General features: G+C 38.5%; 1 protein-coding gene across 3 annotated transcripts in view; it reads right to left on the reverse strand.

Annotated features, from left to right (window-relative positions):
* PTPRZ1 (protein tyrosine phosphatase receptor type Z1) overlaps window positions 1–15,697 on the reverse strand; it is a 193,431-nt gene that overhangs the window by 53,807 nt on the left and 123,927 nt on the right. For all 3 annotated transcript variants that reach the window (XM_026648720.1, XM_026648718.1, XM_026648717.1), the window contains exons 9-10: window positions 9,053–9,237; window positions 7,902–8,028 (exon numbers count right to left, since the gene is read on the reverse strand). In XM_026648720.1, coding sequence (XP_026504505.1) covers window positions 7,902–8,028; window positions 9,053–9,237 — 312 coding nt within the window. The remainder of the gene's footprint in view (window positions 1–7,901; window positions 8,029–9,052; window positions 9,238–15,697) is intronic.

Consider the following 15,697-nt stretch of genomic DNA (forward strand, 5'->3'; position numbering starts at 1 on the left):
AAATGGAGGTGTTCATTTATGTGTTGGGCCAGGCCTAGATTATCTTTAATCTCCATCCTATCCCTCAATGTTTAGAGGTCCCACTTCTTCTTTCCTTGTTTTCTTTTTATTTATATGGCTAGAGAACCTTTAACTATTGGTTTTAATTTTCTTTGCAAGGTCTAACTCTGCTTGGCTTTTGGCAGTTTTTTCTTTTTCCTTATACTTTATGACTTCCAAGAAGTAGTTTTCCTTGCTGATCCTTCCCATCTTCCATTCCTTGAAGACTTTCTGCTTTCTCATAATAACCTGTCTGAGATGCTTGCTCCTTCAGTTTGGTCTGCAACCCTTCCCAATGATTTTTTTATTTGGTAGGCCAGCATCAACACACATGCCTACATTGCTAAGGGAAGGGTTAAGGGCAGCTGAATCTTAGTGTCACATCAGGTGGGATTAGACATTTGCTTGTATGTGTATTGATCAGAATAACCGCATGCAAATTTGGATTGGTACAAAATGTGAAAATGAATAAAAGATGTACAAACTTCTGCTCATTTGTATAGTGATTTTCCTTGTGTAGGGAGAAGAACAGCATAATTCATGCCACTCTGGAGAAAGTAGCACATCTTAGATATACCTGGGGGTGTGAGGAGATATATACCTGCGTACTCCGCAGCTGGCCGGGAGTAGATAGTGTGATGGTAATGGTGGTGGAGAAGATGACATGATGTTACCCATGGTAGGTATTGTTGGTGTGATCCGGCCATGCAAAGCCATCATCCCCATACTTGTGTGCATGTATTCCAATGATCCTTCCACAGTACATAACATATTTTCTGTTTTTCCCTCACTGCTGCCCCCCGTTTGGGCAATACAATCTCCTGGAGGGAAGGTTGAGGCTGCCTTGCTACCATTGCAACCTCCCTCTTGTAGACCTTCCATCATGGAGTCAGGGAACCCTCAGGTGGGTCCTGTGCCATTATGGTCTATGATGCAGTGCAAAATATGTTATAAAGGGACTTTTAAAAAATGGCATTATTGATTAGACAGTTTGCATTTTGTCCTTGGACTACTTATGGTCAACGTCTTAATTTGCTAATCCTTGACACAATAGGCTAGACTCACATTCAGAGCCCAATTCTGGTCCCACTGAAGTCAATGGCAAAATTCTCATTGATTTCAATGGATCATGGTTTGGCCCTGCAAGCATAAACTATAATGGATCATATGAAGGCATTAAAATAAGTTGCAAGTTCTTATGAATAGATATAGGCATGGGTATTATGCATCTGTAATTAAATGGCTCCTTCTGAAAAGCAGTTTTTGTGCATCTGCATTACTAGCACATCATTAACTGAAATATTTTGGCTGCATTCATATTTTATTATTCCATATTACTTGCCAATTTCTCCCACTCCCCCAATAAGATGAGTTAAAGGTGACATTTTCAATTGTACTCAGTGCTGGTGGACGTTGCTCCCATTTAGGTAAATGGCCACTGACTTCAGTGGGAACAGAGTTAGAGCCATAACCAAAAATAAATCACGAACCAGTTATACTTCTATATTTTGCACTCCTGCATCTTAAAATGGCCGCTCCTGATTGGACCAAGGGTAACATTAAAAAAAATATCTAAATGATGTAGAGACTAGGTCCTATTTTCAAAAGTGTCTTAGGGCCAGATCCACAAAGGTCTGCTCAGTGTTGCAACGCTTAACCCTGAAGTGTCCTGATGCCTCATGGAATCTATAGCCCTGAGTTAGGTGCCCAGGCTCCCAATGGGGAGTGTTAGGTGCCTAAGGAGGAGATCCTCAGAAACCAGTAGCTGAGTGGGGAGCTGCCTAAACTAGCTGGGAGTAAAAGGTAGAGGCTTAGGTGTGGCTTAGGCCCAGATCTTCAACGGTATCGGTGTTAAACTTCCATTGATCTGGACCTTAGGTGCCTCACTTATGGGCCAGAGATAGGCATCTCTCTCCATTCAGGAGTCTCAGCCATTAATTCTCTGTTGGAATTAGGTGCCTAAACTAGGTCATGCCCTAGCAGCCAAAAGGCAGATCTTTCTCAAAAACCAGAGAAAATGAGACCCCAGAATAGCCCAGTGTTTAGAGCTTTTATGTTGCAGATCCAGGTTCAAATCCCTGCTCTGCCTGATTTGAAATAGGGACTTGAACCCACATTCTAGATGAATGCCCTAGCCAACTGGCTGTTCTGGGGCAGATCTCACCAACCTCCCCAGTTCTACTTTGAAGAAATAATTAAATATTAATTGAAGCAGAGACTCCACATTTTCCATATCCCATGTGAGTGTCCTAATCACTGGGCTACTGAGTCAGACTCTCTCTCTCTGGATAGTTGATTATTAATTAGGGTTCCATTAGACTAACAAGCTAAAATATTTATATTGATAAGTTGTAGAATGTAAAAAAATGAAATGATCAGTTCTCCATGAAAGCATTTTATAAGTAGCAACTATTGAATTAAATACTTGGCATATTAACAAAATACAGAAAAGTTATCTTACCTCTGTCTTTCTGAAGGCTAGAGGGGGGAAAAGATGATGATATTCCCTGGCTTCTCAATGGTTTCTGTTTAAATTTTTAGATAGTGATTTCAAAATTCTTAATACTGTAGCCAGGTAACATACATTATGTGGTCAACAGACTCTTTAAAACAGCCTTTCATTAAAGAGAAATATGATTATTTTTGTTGTTAGGATTATTTTGTCTTCAAATAATAAAAATAAATATTTTCTTTCAGATTTCATGTTTTCTACAGTATCTATGTTATCTTTTGAACTTTATCTAGAAGAAAAACTAGTGCGGTGATAATACAAATGGATGTAAAATACCTCTACAAACTTTAATTACTACAAGGAAAACTGTAAAAGGTTTCAAAATCCTCTGTTTCAACCAGAATGAAACTACAATTTCATCCTGATGTATCCATGGAAACTCTCTTGATTAGATGGTAACAAAATAAATCTATTTGCCAGCAACATTTAATTACTCAGTTATTGTGGTTTTGCTAATCTTAATACTGTGTTCTTGAACCAATAATATATATATAAGTAATATGGTACCATTTCCCAACACAGAAATAAAACTCAGAGGGAGGATAACAAACAAGGTATGTTTGATTTTTTCTATAACTGCAAATTGGTTATTCTATAGCTTAGGTTCTATTGGAAAAGTTCAAACCTTAAATTTATTAGAAAGTCTTCAAGTGCATATATATAATACTGTAGTTTAATGATTCCTGCAGAAATGATAGAATAAGGAGAAAAAGAAAATGTGATATCTAAATATTTCCCTACATTTAAATTCAGCTCAACTCCTAAAAACATCCCCCTATAACAATGTGTTCCATAATTTTACAATAATATTCAGAGTAAATTATCTTCAGTTCTACACTACAATACATAATAAATGACACTGCAAGAACACAAGTAAAACCATTTTTGCTACATTTAAATGAAATATCTATTATCTTTTCATCATTCATCAGCATAAGAATCACAAAAGCCCTCCTAAAGTGAAATATTTCAGATACCCTTATTGTTCTTTATGAAGAAAATCTTTCACAAAGACAAGTTACAAAGACATTGCATAAAAAGGCCCTCACAAAGAACTGATGCTAGCATGAGCTGCCAAGTAGGAGACAAAAGTTTGAGATTTATATCCCATCATGTTGTTTTTATGAAAAACTTCAGCTGACTTCCTCACACAGAACAAGGGGAGGATACGTATTTAGTCCAGTGGTTCTCAACTTATTTATCATTGTGGGTTGCATAGCGGCCCACAATGTGTTCCCTGGGCTGCAGGGGTCAGGTGGCAGGGCAGCAGCAGCCCGGACTCCGACCGTGGACCCCAGACCTCCACCACGCGGGGCCGGTGGGCTGCCTGCCCCAGACTCCCGACCCTGCGGGGCCGGACGGGAGCCCCAGACGCTTGGGGCTGGCTGGCTGCCTGCCCTGGATCCTAGATCTCTGCTGTGTGGGGCCGGGCGGCTGCCCTGGAGCTTGTGCGGCCGGCCGGGAGCCCCGGACCCCTTCGGCACGGCTGTCCTGGACCCCCACCACGTGAGGCTGAGTAGCTGCCCTGGAGCTTGCCTGGCCGGGCAGCAACTCCGGCCCCGGGACCCCTAACACCAGCTGGGACCTTCAACCCTGGACCCTGTCACATGGGCCGGCCTTAACACACAGCTGAGCTGGGCCGCATTTATGCATCTAGAGTATCAGCTATAGAGTAAGTTACTGCAAAACTTTCATAACTATACAAATGTTATCTAAAGAGTGAAACACATGCATTTAGGTCACCATTCAGAAACCACTTCCGAAAGCAAATAATCAGATTATAAATAATGGTTGAGATATTGTCAAAGCTGGCTATGCCATTTAGCCGTGCAAGTCCCATTAATTTTTATGGTAGTTGTGTGGCTAAATCTCCTAGTTGGGTTTGAAAATGTTAACCATTAAGAATAAATATTGATAAAGCACCCGAAGACCCAAAGACCCTTTCTGACTAGCCATAAGCTTACTGGAAACTATATATATATATACACACACACACTGTATCACAAGTTTTAAAATTCCACAGCTCTAAATAAAAAACAATATAGGAACAAACAAGGAGAAAATGGTAGTTCTTCTCACAAACTTAATAGACTAGTATTGTAGTTCTCATGATGGCACGTGGGCCCTCAGTGGACTGCAGAGCCCTTCTGGAGGGTCCACAGATTGTAATGTTTCTTAGAACCCAGCAGTGCAGGGATGAAGTTGGAAGAGGACCTGGCCCATGACAGGATCTTTTCTTTTATGTAATAGGCCTAGAGAATGTGAAGTTTCACTCTGATCAGTGGATCACCTGTGCTCTGCAGAGCCCTTACTGGTGGTTCGCAGAATGAAATGTTTTGAAAGGGTGGTGGCAGGCTATAAAAGGGTCTCTCTTACAAAATGGTCAGCATAATGGAAAACCAAGAACAAACAAGTGGTAGAAGGTGTTGAGTAAATAAAAATATATAGTACAGCAGTACTAAAAACAGCCCTTATATTAAAAATATGCAGTCCAAGGGTGAAATTCAACCCCAAGCAGAGGGCCCATGCAAAGCCTTTTGCATCACTTAAGGTCCACTTAAGCTTTTAACATGAAATTTGATTTGTTCAGATGGCATTGCAGTGAATTCCATCCTAATTGGGCTGACATACTCAGAATAAATCTTGAATATAAAAGTTATTATACTGAATTTGAGTCAATTTTGTTTCAGGTCTTCATAGGTGAAGATAATTTTTTTTTTCAGAAGCAGAAGTTTTGGGAAATATTTTGATCTTATTACTGTGAACCCCATTTCATACCATCATCTATAAAGCAGATCACAAAATCAGTTTTGGTATTATATTTGGCATGTGAAAGTTTGTATGAACACATCTCTTTCTCTGACTCATTAGATACATACCTTCTCATGTCTCTGTTATTTAATATTTTCAGCACAGTTCATTCAAATGCAACTGATTAAATAAATAAATAAATAAATTGAAGTTACAAGTGAATGAACATTTTGTTTAGCATGGTCCCATGTTCCCACTCTGTATGGATGTAAGATGACATTTACAAGACTAGGGAATAGTGTAAATTCATATTAATGATACTGACTACATATGAGGGATTTTACATTGCTCTTTCATTGTAGAGTTTCATAATTTAATCATTTTTGCACATGAAACTGTGAAAGTACACAGTGAAATATGTACAGAGATTGCTTTAATCTCCTCTTCACATTTTTTCTTTAAAAATGGGGAAATGATAAACTTATATCTAGGAATTTATTTTAATGCAACTTTAAGGTTACCATTTTAAAAACTCAAAAGCAATACAATGCAAAAATCAAGTTCTTATCATAACATTAATTGTTCACGCTGCATATAGGTATGGTTATTCATTACTACTTATGAAGCAGATCCTGAATTTCTTATTCCATATTTACTTATTTCTCACTCAAAGGGAAATCATCAGGAGTTTTCCTTGCAAAAAATGGAGTAAGAACCTTAAGCCTTGACCCTATGCTGATAAATGTAACATACAATGGATCACTTTCTGCCCTCGGATATGCACACAAAATTCCAAATGACGTCTGTGTGCGTTTTATAGATGTAATGGAGGGTGAAATTAGTTTCTACAGTAAGTATGTGCAATGTAAGGGCCCCACTCCTGCTCCCACTGAAGTTAAAGGCAAAATTATCACTGACCTGAATGAGAGAATAACAGGGTTCAAATTTACTATGAGAATCTTAGCTTGTGAGTATTTAAAGCTGTAAAGTTTGGGTTGTACCAAAGTAAGTTTATGTATTGGATTAAACATTGTTTAATTGTGGAAACCGCATGAACGGTTGGCTTCAATCCAAATGGAGTCATACTGGAATCGAGGCCCTGATCCTTTAAAAGGTATCTGCTAATGAGGTGCCTTGCTTAAGTCCAATGGTACTTGGTACACGAATAAGGATCTGTGCTTGTGGTTTCTTTGCACAATTGGGGCTCACATTGCTCCAAGCTACCGGCTGGTATAGTCATGTGTCTAGACTTTGGGTGGGTGTCTGGGGATGGAATCCCCTCTCATGTGATTTTTGATGCACAACTTGGGAAAACTCTGCTGGAGAGACGTAAGGAAATCCAATATCAAGGAGTTACAGATAGGATACAAACTCAAGTGAAATGCCAATTACATTGACAGAACCTCTCTTCAGAGAAATACAGAGTACAAAGGCTCTAATAAATATTAGCATAATAAGACCTAGGAAACACAGTCTTCTAAACATGTTGTCTTTGAAAGACAGGTTAGATATGCCTTGGAAACTTTTGTGTTTTAACCAAAAATGTCCCAACATAAAACAACAGCTTATACTCATATATCTTTACTTTCACACAATTCATGGTAACAAGCAGAAAAAGGAAAATACTTATATTCTCTATCAGTAGTGGTTCTCTTAACATTATGGGCCAAACTGGGCTCTCAGGTACATCTCTGTACCTCCTCTGACTTAACTGGAGTTGCACAGGTAGGTGTAACTGAGGGGAGAATTCCAGCCTTGTAACCCAGAATTAAAAACAACAAAAATCTAATCCATATGATGAGCAAAACTGGGGCGTGTGAGCATGCTAAAGACCATTATGGACTGACCCTACGATCAAGACACACACATTCCAATCCAACAGCTGCTAAAGTCAATGGAAGATTCCCACTGACTTCCATGGGAATTGGATCAAGCCCTAAATCTTCCACGGACTTTAAGGAATGACTGAAGGACAAGAACAAGCCTCTCTATTTTGGTTTAGGATTACTTATCATTTACTTACAGACAGAGGAGTTAAATCTGGCTTTGAAATCAACAAGATTTGATTGTTAGCCCTTTTGATTTTCACAATCCAACATTAAGAAGCAAGGGAATTCCATCACCACATATGCTTTGAAATCCAAGTACTCATATGTAATAAAATTTCAAAATCAATTGAGATACGAATTTTTAATTTATATTAGCTCCTTTATTTTGTTTGCTTTACATTTTTATGACGTGGATTAATTTTAGGAGGCAGAAGGATGCAACTGAAACAATTCCAAAATGGCTTTACTTCCCAAAGGTATATTGTTCAAAATCATTCATATGAATTGTAATCATGTTCACTTTTTCAATATATTTTTATAGTTAAAAAATCAACATAAAATGCTCGTGTTTAAAGGAACACATGACAGAAAATGAGTGACAGAATAAAAGTCACCTCATTAAACAAATTTAAGGTTAACTACAATGATTTTGAAATTCCATTTTAGTGTACTTTGATAGTCAAGCATTTTTAACTGGTTTGCAAGCAAACTATTTATCTGAATACAGATTTTTAGCTAAAAGTTACTGTTGTGCTCAAAAGAACACTTACCTGGATCATCTAAAGGCATATCAACAATGACTTGATCACTGTATTTTCCATATAGACCATTAGTGCAAACCGCAACTATCTGAAGAACATAACTTGTATTGGGCAGCAGATTATTTAGAATAGCTCCCTAAAAGAAAAATCATGTTTAATCACATAAATGTGAATCTTAGCACATTTTTTGAAAATATTAGATTATTTTATTTTTAGAACAGTGTTTTCTCATATGAGAGACAAAGTGGGTGTGGTCATATCTTTTATTGGACCAACTTCTGTTGGTGAAAGAGACAAGCTTTTCGAGCTACACAGAGCTTACAAGAGCTCAAAAAAGCTTGTCTCTTTCACCAACAGAAGTTGGTCCAATAAAAGATATTACCTCACCCACCTTGTCTCTCTAATATCCTGGGACCAACACAGCTACAACAACACTGCAAACAACAATAGAAGATATCAACATTTTCTCACATGAAACATTCTAATACATCATTTTTACATTTTATAGCCAGAAAAACAGGCATAAAACTTTAATCAATTGATTTTGTGAAATGTTCTAATGGCAGGCGACTGAATAACTGGAGAGAGTACATTTTTCTATGTTGAATATTAGTTTTAGATTCTAATATTCCTTGTGAAGTTTATGCAGCTTCAAAGGGGGTGAATGTAATTGTTTGTGTTGGTAAAGCACCATCATATTATAAATCGGTGAGTCAATATAGTAATCACAGATGGATCATTGTTCAGATGCTGAATTTTTCATTAGTTACCTGTGTACAACATCCTACAAATCAAAGATCATTGGGGCAGAGGCTCTTACTGCATGATGAAAGTGTCTTGTGACTAACAAGATCTGAGTTTGACACCACAGCAATAGTTATTTCGAGGTATTACAGACAAATAGGAACACCAATTTTAGAAAATTAGCACTGGAGGTGATGGTAGCTCTCTCTCATATAGCTTTTTATTTGTTTGTTGTTGTTTTTTTAAATTTGTCTCTGTGGCTGTATAGCCAATGATACAAGCAGAGTTTCTATGAGCAGCAGCCAAAGACATTAATTCTAGCTGGATCAGCTCCCTGACATAATCCCTCAGAATAATTCTTTGTGAGTGCTTCACCACCACCACTTTTGTATGAAACTTGAAGAGTTTACAGTTACCAAGTCCTGATACCCATCTGTCAGAAACTCATGTTTAGTCTGGTCTTCTCCATCCAATTGCTGATAAAAGACAGCAAATCTCTCAATCATGGCATCATAAACAACTCGAGGTCTTTCCCATGTAACAAGAAGGCTGGTATAGTTCTTTGGATCGGCTTGGACATTTTCTGGTTCTGAGCTGCAAACTAAAAACAGCATAATATTTATAAACAGCATAATGGATTCTGAGCACTGAGGGTGTGGTCTAATTCCCATGGAAATTGGCATAAGTCTATCCATTGATTTCCATGGAAGTTGGATCAGTCCCTAAAATTCTAAACCATGTAAATCTAAACTACCAAAGATCTACTTATGTCACCATTGTGTTTGGGTTGTTTTCCAATTGGTGGAAGTGGAGTTTTTCCTTTCTTTTTAATGATATTATCTAAGAGAACGAAGAGATCTTGGTACATTTTGAGTTTTCACATTTTGATAAAGGTGCATATCAAGTTCCATGAAAATTAGAGAATAACATTCTTTCTGATTTGTGTTAGAACTGCTTATTGGTCATAAAATACTGGTATACCCAGAAGGATACATTTTATTTCTTTGTAATCATGCAAGTGACAAAATGCAAGTGTAAAGGTTCTTAAGTATGTGTCTCAGAAAAAAAAAGTCTCTAGTAGTCTGTGCTTTCATGAATCTGTGAAAGAGGAAGCCATTAGAGTAGGAGGAACTATGCATTGCCTTGACAATATCTGCACTTTAGGACATGTTTTGTAATAGATTTTTACAATCAATAGTGGTATTCTTACAAATTATTATGAAGGTACTACTCAACAGTAAGAATATTAATAATAATGGCTGAGATCTTCAAAGGAGCCTAGCAGAGTGAGGTGTCCAAGCCCCACAAGACAAAATGGAATATAGGTGCCTGTCTTACTCTGGCTTCTTTTAAAATTCCAGCCAATAGTATCTTCCATTTACTTAGCAGTCAGAAGTTTTCATCAGAGGATGAAACAATTCCTAACTGCCAACAGTAATTGATTAATCCTCACAACATACTTCTTGAGGTAGGTAAATATCATGCTCATTTTACAGATTGGGCAACTGAAGACAAACGAATAAAATACGCAGGGTGAAATTCCAGCTTTATTGAGGTCAATGGAAGGTTTTGTTCTTGACGTCAATGAAGTTAAGATTTCACCTCTAGATTTTTAAAAGTGGACTCTAATTTTAGGTTCCTTAATATTTTTTACGCTAGGAGTCTAAAGCTGAAACTTGTGGTCAGGTTTGAAAATTTGGGCCATAGTCACTTCTTCATAGGTCAAGTGTTGGGGGTCACATGGTACCCATGAAGAAGATGGCTGCTTAGTCCTGGACCTCCTCATTCCCCACATATCTATTTGTTTTTAATAATTACTTTTCTAGCAAATTAACAATAAGTTTCTGTGATAAAAGTTTACATTAATCCCCTAGATAAACTACAAATTGTTGAATATGGATTCCAATGAAAAAAAATGAGAGGCAACAAAAGACCTAAGGAGGAGCTGAAGGAGGAGACCACAAGGCCACCACAGAACGTAGCCCAACATATTGCAGCACTCAAAGAATTCCTCACAGACTGACTGGATTCAGCCTCAGAAGATATTTGAGGCCTCTCTAAAGATGCAAGCCATGTAAAATCCCAAATGGCTCACTTAGAAAATGAGCTACAAAAGACTGTAATTGAAACCTGTGAAATTAAAGAAGAAACTGCCTCCTTAAATCTTAGACTAGACAAACTGGAAGAAAACCAGGATGACTTAGAAACTAGACCTCAAAGAAACAACCATCACTTCTTGGGGACTATTGAAGGTCAAGAGGAGAAGGATATTATTAACTTTCTTCAGAAGCTGCTCCAATTTAAATTGGACCCCCAGCTGTCCCCACTAAATATTGAAAGGGCTCATCGAATGCCTGGTACTAGAAGGCAGGAGTCTGATAAGCCCAGACCAGGGCCGGCTCCAGGTTTTTTGCCGCCCCAAGCAAAAAAACAACAACGGAGTGCCGCCCCTTGAAAAGAGCCACCCCAAAGGGCTGGAATGCAGCCCCTTGAGATGTGCTGCCCCAAGCACATGCTTGGAACGCTGGTGCCTAGAGCCAGCCCTGGCCCAGACCCATCATCTTCAAGCTGCTGAAGTTAAATGATAAAGTAATGTTAATGAATACTGCCAGAAAAGCTCAAACCCTTATGTACAAAGGCCACAAAATGTCTCTTTTTCCTGACTTCTCAGCTGAGCTTAACAACAAGAGGGCTGCATTCAGTGGCATAAAGCAAATTCCAAGGAGGATCATAAAGTACCCATCCACCTTCACTATGGATTTAGCAGGCTGCACATGATTTTGCAAAAGCCCCTCTGAAGCTTGGCAGACATTTCAAAGACTGAGACACTAAGCACCATCTACTGACTGAAATATTATCGTCACTGATCATCACGATTTGATAGAGAGAATCATGATATTATGATAACCACAAGTCCTTGGAACAGTCAATACTCCTGACATGTAAAGTAGACTATAACCTAAACCTTAAATTGCATTAATTATTCAATTTGTGCAGGGCATTTGACATAATATGAATATACATTTTATATTGTTGTATTTTTCATATTTCGATTTTGTACTAGTTTATATTTGATTTACCAAATCAATTGTAAATTTACATTTGATGAGCGTGCATATATGCATATCCATATCCATGTGTATGTGTGTATGTATCCATACAACTTCTGTAGCTGGGTATATATTATACATGTTCTAGAATGCCCAATGGTATTTACAGGATAATATTTGACTTTAAATATATTTGCATTGGAGATGTTTAGACTATTATTAGATAATATAGGGAGGGAAGGAACGGATGGAATTGAAGCCATCAGGGATCTGAACATGCCCACGCTGGCTTGTTTTAAGTCTGTTAAAATTTTTTTGTTTTCTGTTACAAATATATTTTGAAAGACACATCATATTTAACTACAGATCTTTTTGTATACTTGATAATCTTAGAGGTTCAATTGAAGGCATACATTCATTCATAACTAACCAGTATCTAATATGTGTAAATAAAGACCATATTGTAGAAATGTGGTTTTACAATAGCAATGGGGAAATGTGTGTCCTTAGAATAAGGTTAGATGTCTTAATATATCATTTTAAAACTTTGTCATGAATTTTCTTAGTGTGTGCTCCTGGAATGCAAAGGTACTTAATCAACCTTCCAAAAGAATTAAAATCCTGAAGTACCTCAGATCAAAAAAGTGCTAAGTAGCTTATTGCAGGAAACTCATCTAGCAGATATAGATGCCAACAGAATCAAGAAGATGGGGGTAGGTGCTGAGTATCATTCATCATTGAATCCTAAGAGCAGAGGCACATCCATCGTAATTCATAAAAGTGTAACTTTTCAAAATATACAGTCTTGGTCTGTTTCAACTCAAAAAAATTCATTCTAGTAATTCTAATTACAATACAAGTGGAGGTAATTCTGAATTTTCCAAAGACATAGCGGACATTCTTTCTAATAAAATAGACATTCCTGTAATATTGGGAGGCGTCTGGAATACTGTGCTAGACAGACATCTGGACAAATCCAAGTACATGAGACCCAGCTCTCAAAGCACAATAGGCCAACCCTCATTATTAATGAATGAACGTGATTTAAAAGATATATGGAGACTGAGACACCCCAAGGAGCATGACTATATGTATTTCTCTATAATACATTCATCTTACTTCTGAACTGACTTTTTTCTTGTGCCTTCAGAACTGATGCCAGCATTCCTAGAAGCAGCTATTGATAATATATTAATTAATTTCAGATCATGCTACAATTATACTTATCATAGACGGTGGTTACACATAATTAAAATCTTCTAGGTAGAAGCTGACACTCTGCTTCTAAAAGTTTTGTTTCACGGTTGACTCAGTCATGTCTAACTTCATAGAAGAAAATAAGCACTCATTTACCTCAGATACCATTTTTTGGGAAGCTACTGTAAGGGGTGAATGCATAAAGTATGCATCCCAAAAGAAGAAAACGAGACACAAGTTACTAGATTCTCAGAACAAGGAAATAGATGAGTTGCAGAGAATACATGAGACTGGCCCAAATAATGAAAACATCCTACATTCTCTAATCAACACAAAATAGAAATATAAGAAATGCTTATCTAGCCAAGTTGAATTTGCACACAACAGGGTAAAACAAAGATATTGTGAATGGGGAGATAAAGCAGGTAAACTACTTGCCAGAAGACTTAAGATGGGACTAGCCAGCAACAATATTTTTTCCTTCTTACTAGAAGACAGGAGTGCCATCCTTGAACCAATAGATATAAATAATCAATTGAAACAATTCTATCTAGCTTTATATAAATCAGAAAACAAATTTGACTTTAATAAATTTAATGATTTAATTGAAGTCCTGTCTTTTAATACCCTAATTTCAGAACAAGTCTTGTTTATGGACAAAGCTATCACAACACAAGAGATTGAACACGCTGTAAAAATTTGAATTCTGGCAAGGCCCCTGAGATGCATGGCTTTCCAGTAGATTTCTACAAAACATTTTGTAATTCGCTATCTTCTATTCTTTCAAAGGTCTTTACTGAAACATTCCAAAAAGCAACCATGTCTCATGACTATGGCTAGGTCTACACTACCCGCCTGAATCGGTGGGTAGAAATCGACCTCTCGGGGATCGATTTATCGCATCCCGTCGGGACGCAACAATCGATCCCCAAATCGACGCTCTTACTCCACCAGCGAAGGTGGGAGTAAGCGCCGTCGACGGGAAGCTGCAGAGGTCGATTTTGCCGCCGTCCCTACAGCGGGGTAAGTCGGCTGCGATACGTCGAATTCAGCTACGCTATTCGCGTAGCTGAATTTGCGTATCTTAAATCGACCTCCCCCTGTAGTAAAGACGTAGCCTAAGGCTAAGATTTTGTCATGGATATTTTTAGTAAAAGTCACGGACAGGTCAGGGCAACAAAGAAAAGTTCATAGAAGCCGTGATCTGTCCGTGACTTTTACTAAAAATATCAGTGACAAAATGGGGATCTTCGGGTCGGCTGCACAATGGCTAGGAGCTCCAGGGGCTCCCATCGCAGATTGAGTGTTGGAACTCCAGGGTCCCCCACAGCCCACGGCTGGGAGCTGTGGGCCCCCCTGCTGGCTGCAGTTCCTGGTCCTGCAGGGGCTGGGAGCTGTGGGGTGCCCCTTCAGCCCGCAGCTCTGGGGGCCCGCAATGGCTGGGAGCTTGGCGGTTCCCCCACTGCCCATGGCAGCCGGGATCTCCATGCCACCTGTGGCGGCCGGGAGCTTGGGGATTCCCCGGCTCCAGAGTTCCCCCACTGCCTGGGAGCTGTAGGGTATCCCCGCTACCTGCGGTGGCTTGAAGCTCCGGGGGCCGCCAGAGGTGGCCGGAGTACTCAGCAGCTCCCAGCCTCTGCGGGCGGCAGGGGACCCTGCAGCTCCTGAACACCAAGGCTAAAGTCACGGAGGTCGCTGGAAGTCATGGATTCCATGACTTCCATGACCTCTGTGACTAAATTGTAGCCTTACTCGTGACATGAGAACTACTTTAATTACTTTAATATCAAAGAAGAAAAAAGATCATCACAATTGTGATGACTTCTGCCCCATATCTCTATTGAACACAGATTGCAAAATAAATGCAAACATTTTAGCTACATGACTGAACACTATCATCCCAACAATTATACATGCAGATCAGGTTGCTTTCATTAAAGGCAGATTGGCTGCTGCTAACACAAGAAAAATCGCTCACTTGATCCAGTAAGCTCAGATGTCAGATATTCATTCCCTTCACAGAGTTATCTCTAGATGCAGAGAAAGCCTTTGATAAGGTTGAATGGCTTTACCTAATGAATACTAAAAGAATTCAGATTTGGACCAATATTCCTGGATTGGGTCAGTGTATTATACAACTCTCCCCACACTTTACTATCATCTAATTGAATTATTTTGCCCATATTTCAGCTAGAAAGAGGGACACAACAGGGCTGTCTGTCCCTTTTCACCCCTCCTTTTTAATCTCTCTTGAAGCACTGGCAATGTACATACATCAGCACTCAGCCACTGAAGGCGTGACTGGAAACAGGAGAGAATACAAAATCAGTTTATATGTTGATGATATAATAGTACTATTGAAGAATCCTCCTATCATTACTGAATGTAGTTGATATTTTTTGAAAGATCTTTGGTTTTTGCATTAACTGGGATGAATCACAAGCAATGGATATATCCAAAAGACCAGATCCTTCTCAGTTTCAGCATTTTTCCATTTCAAATATGAAAGGAAATAACTTATTTAGGTATTAAAATTTGTCCTAATCTTCCTGAAATGGTTTCTATAAATATGGACTATATATTAAAAGAAATGTCCAAGGATGTAGAGAGGTAGTATCTACTCCCTCTGCCCTTATTGGGAATAACAGAAATAGCCAAAATGAATATCTGCCCAAATTGACTTATATCATTAGCCTCTTGTCTTTCAAGGTCTCCCACTTGCTCTTTCCTCGAATAAACAGGCTTATCATGCACTATATATGGGATTAAAAAAATGGCCTCACTTGTCACACAAAACTCCTAAAAAATCCTGGG

This window comes from Terrapene carolina, unplaced genomic scaffold (assembly GCF_002925995.2).
Source record: "Terrapene carolina triunguis isolate 2854851 unplaced genomic scaffold, T_m_triunguis-2.0 Scaffold68, whole genome shotgun sequence".
Taxonomy (NCBI): Eukaryota; Metazoa; Chordata; order Testudines; family Emydidae; genus Terrapene; species Terrapene triunguis.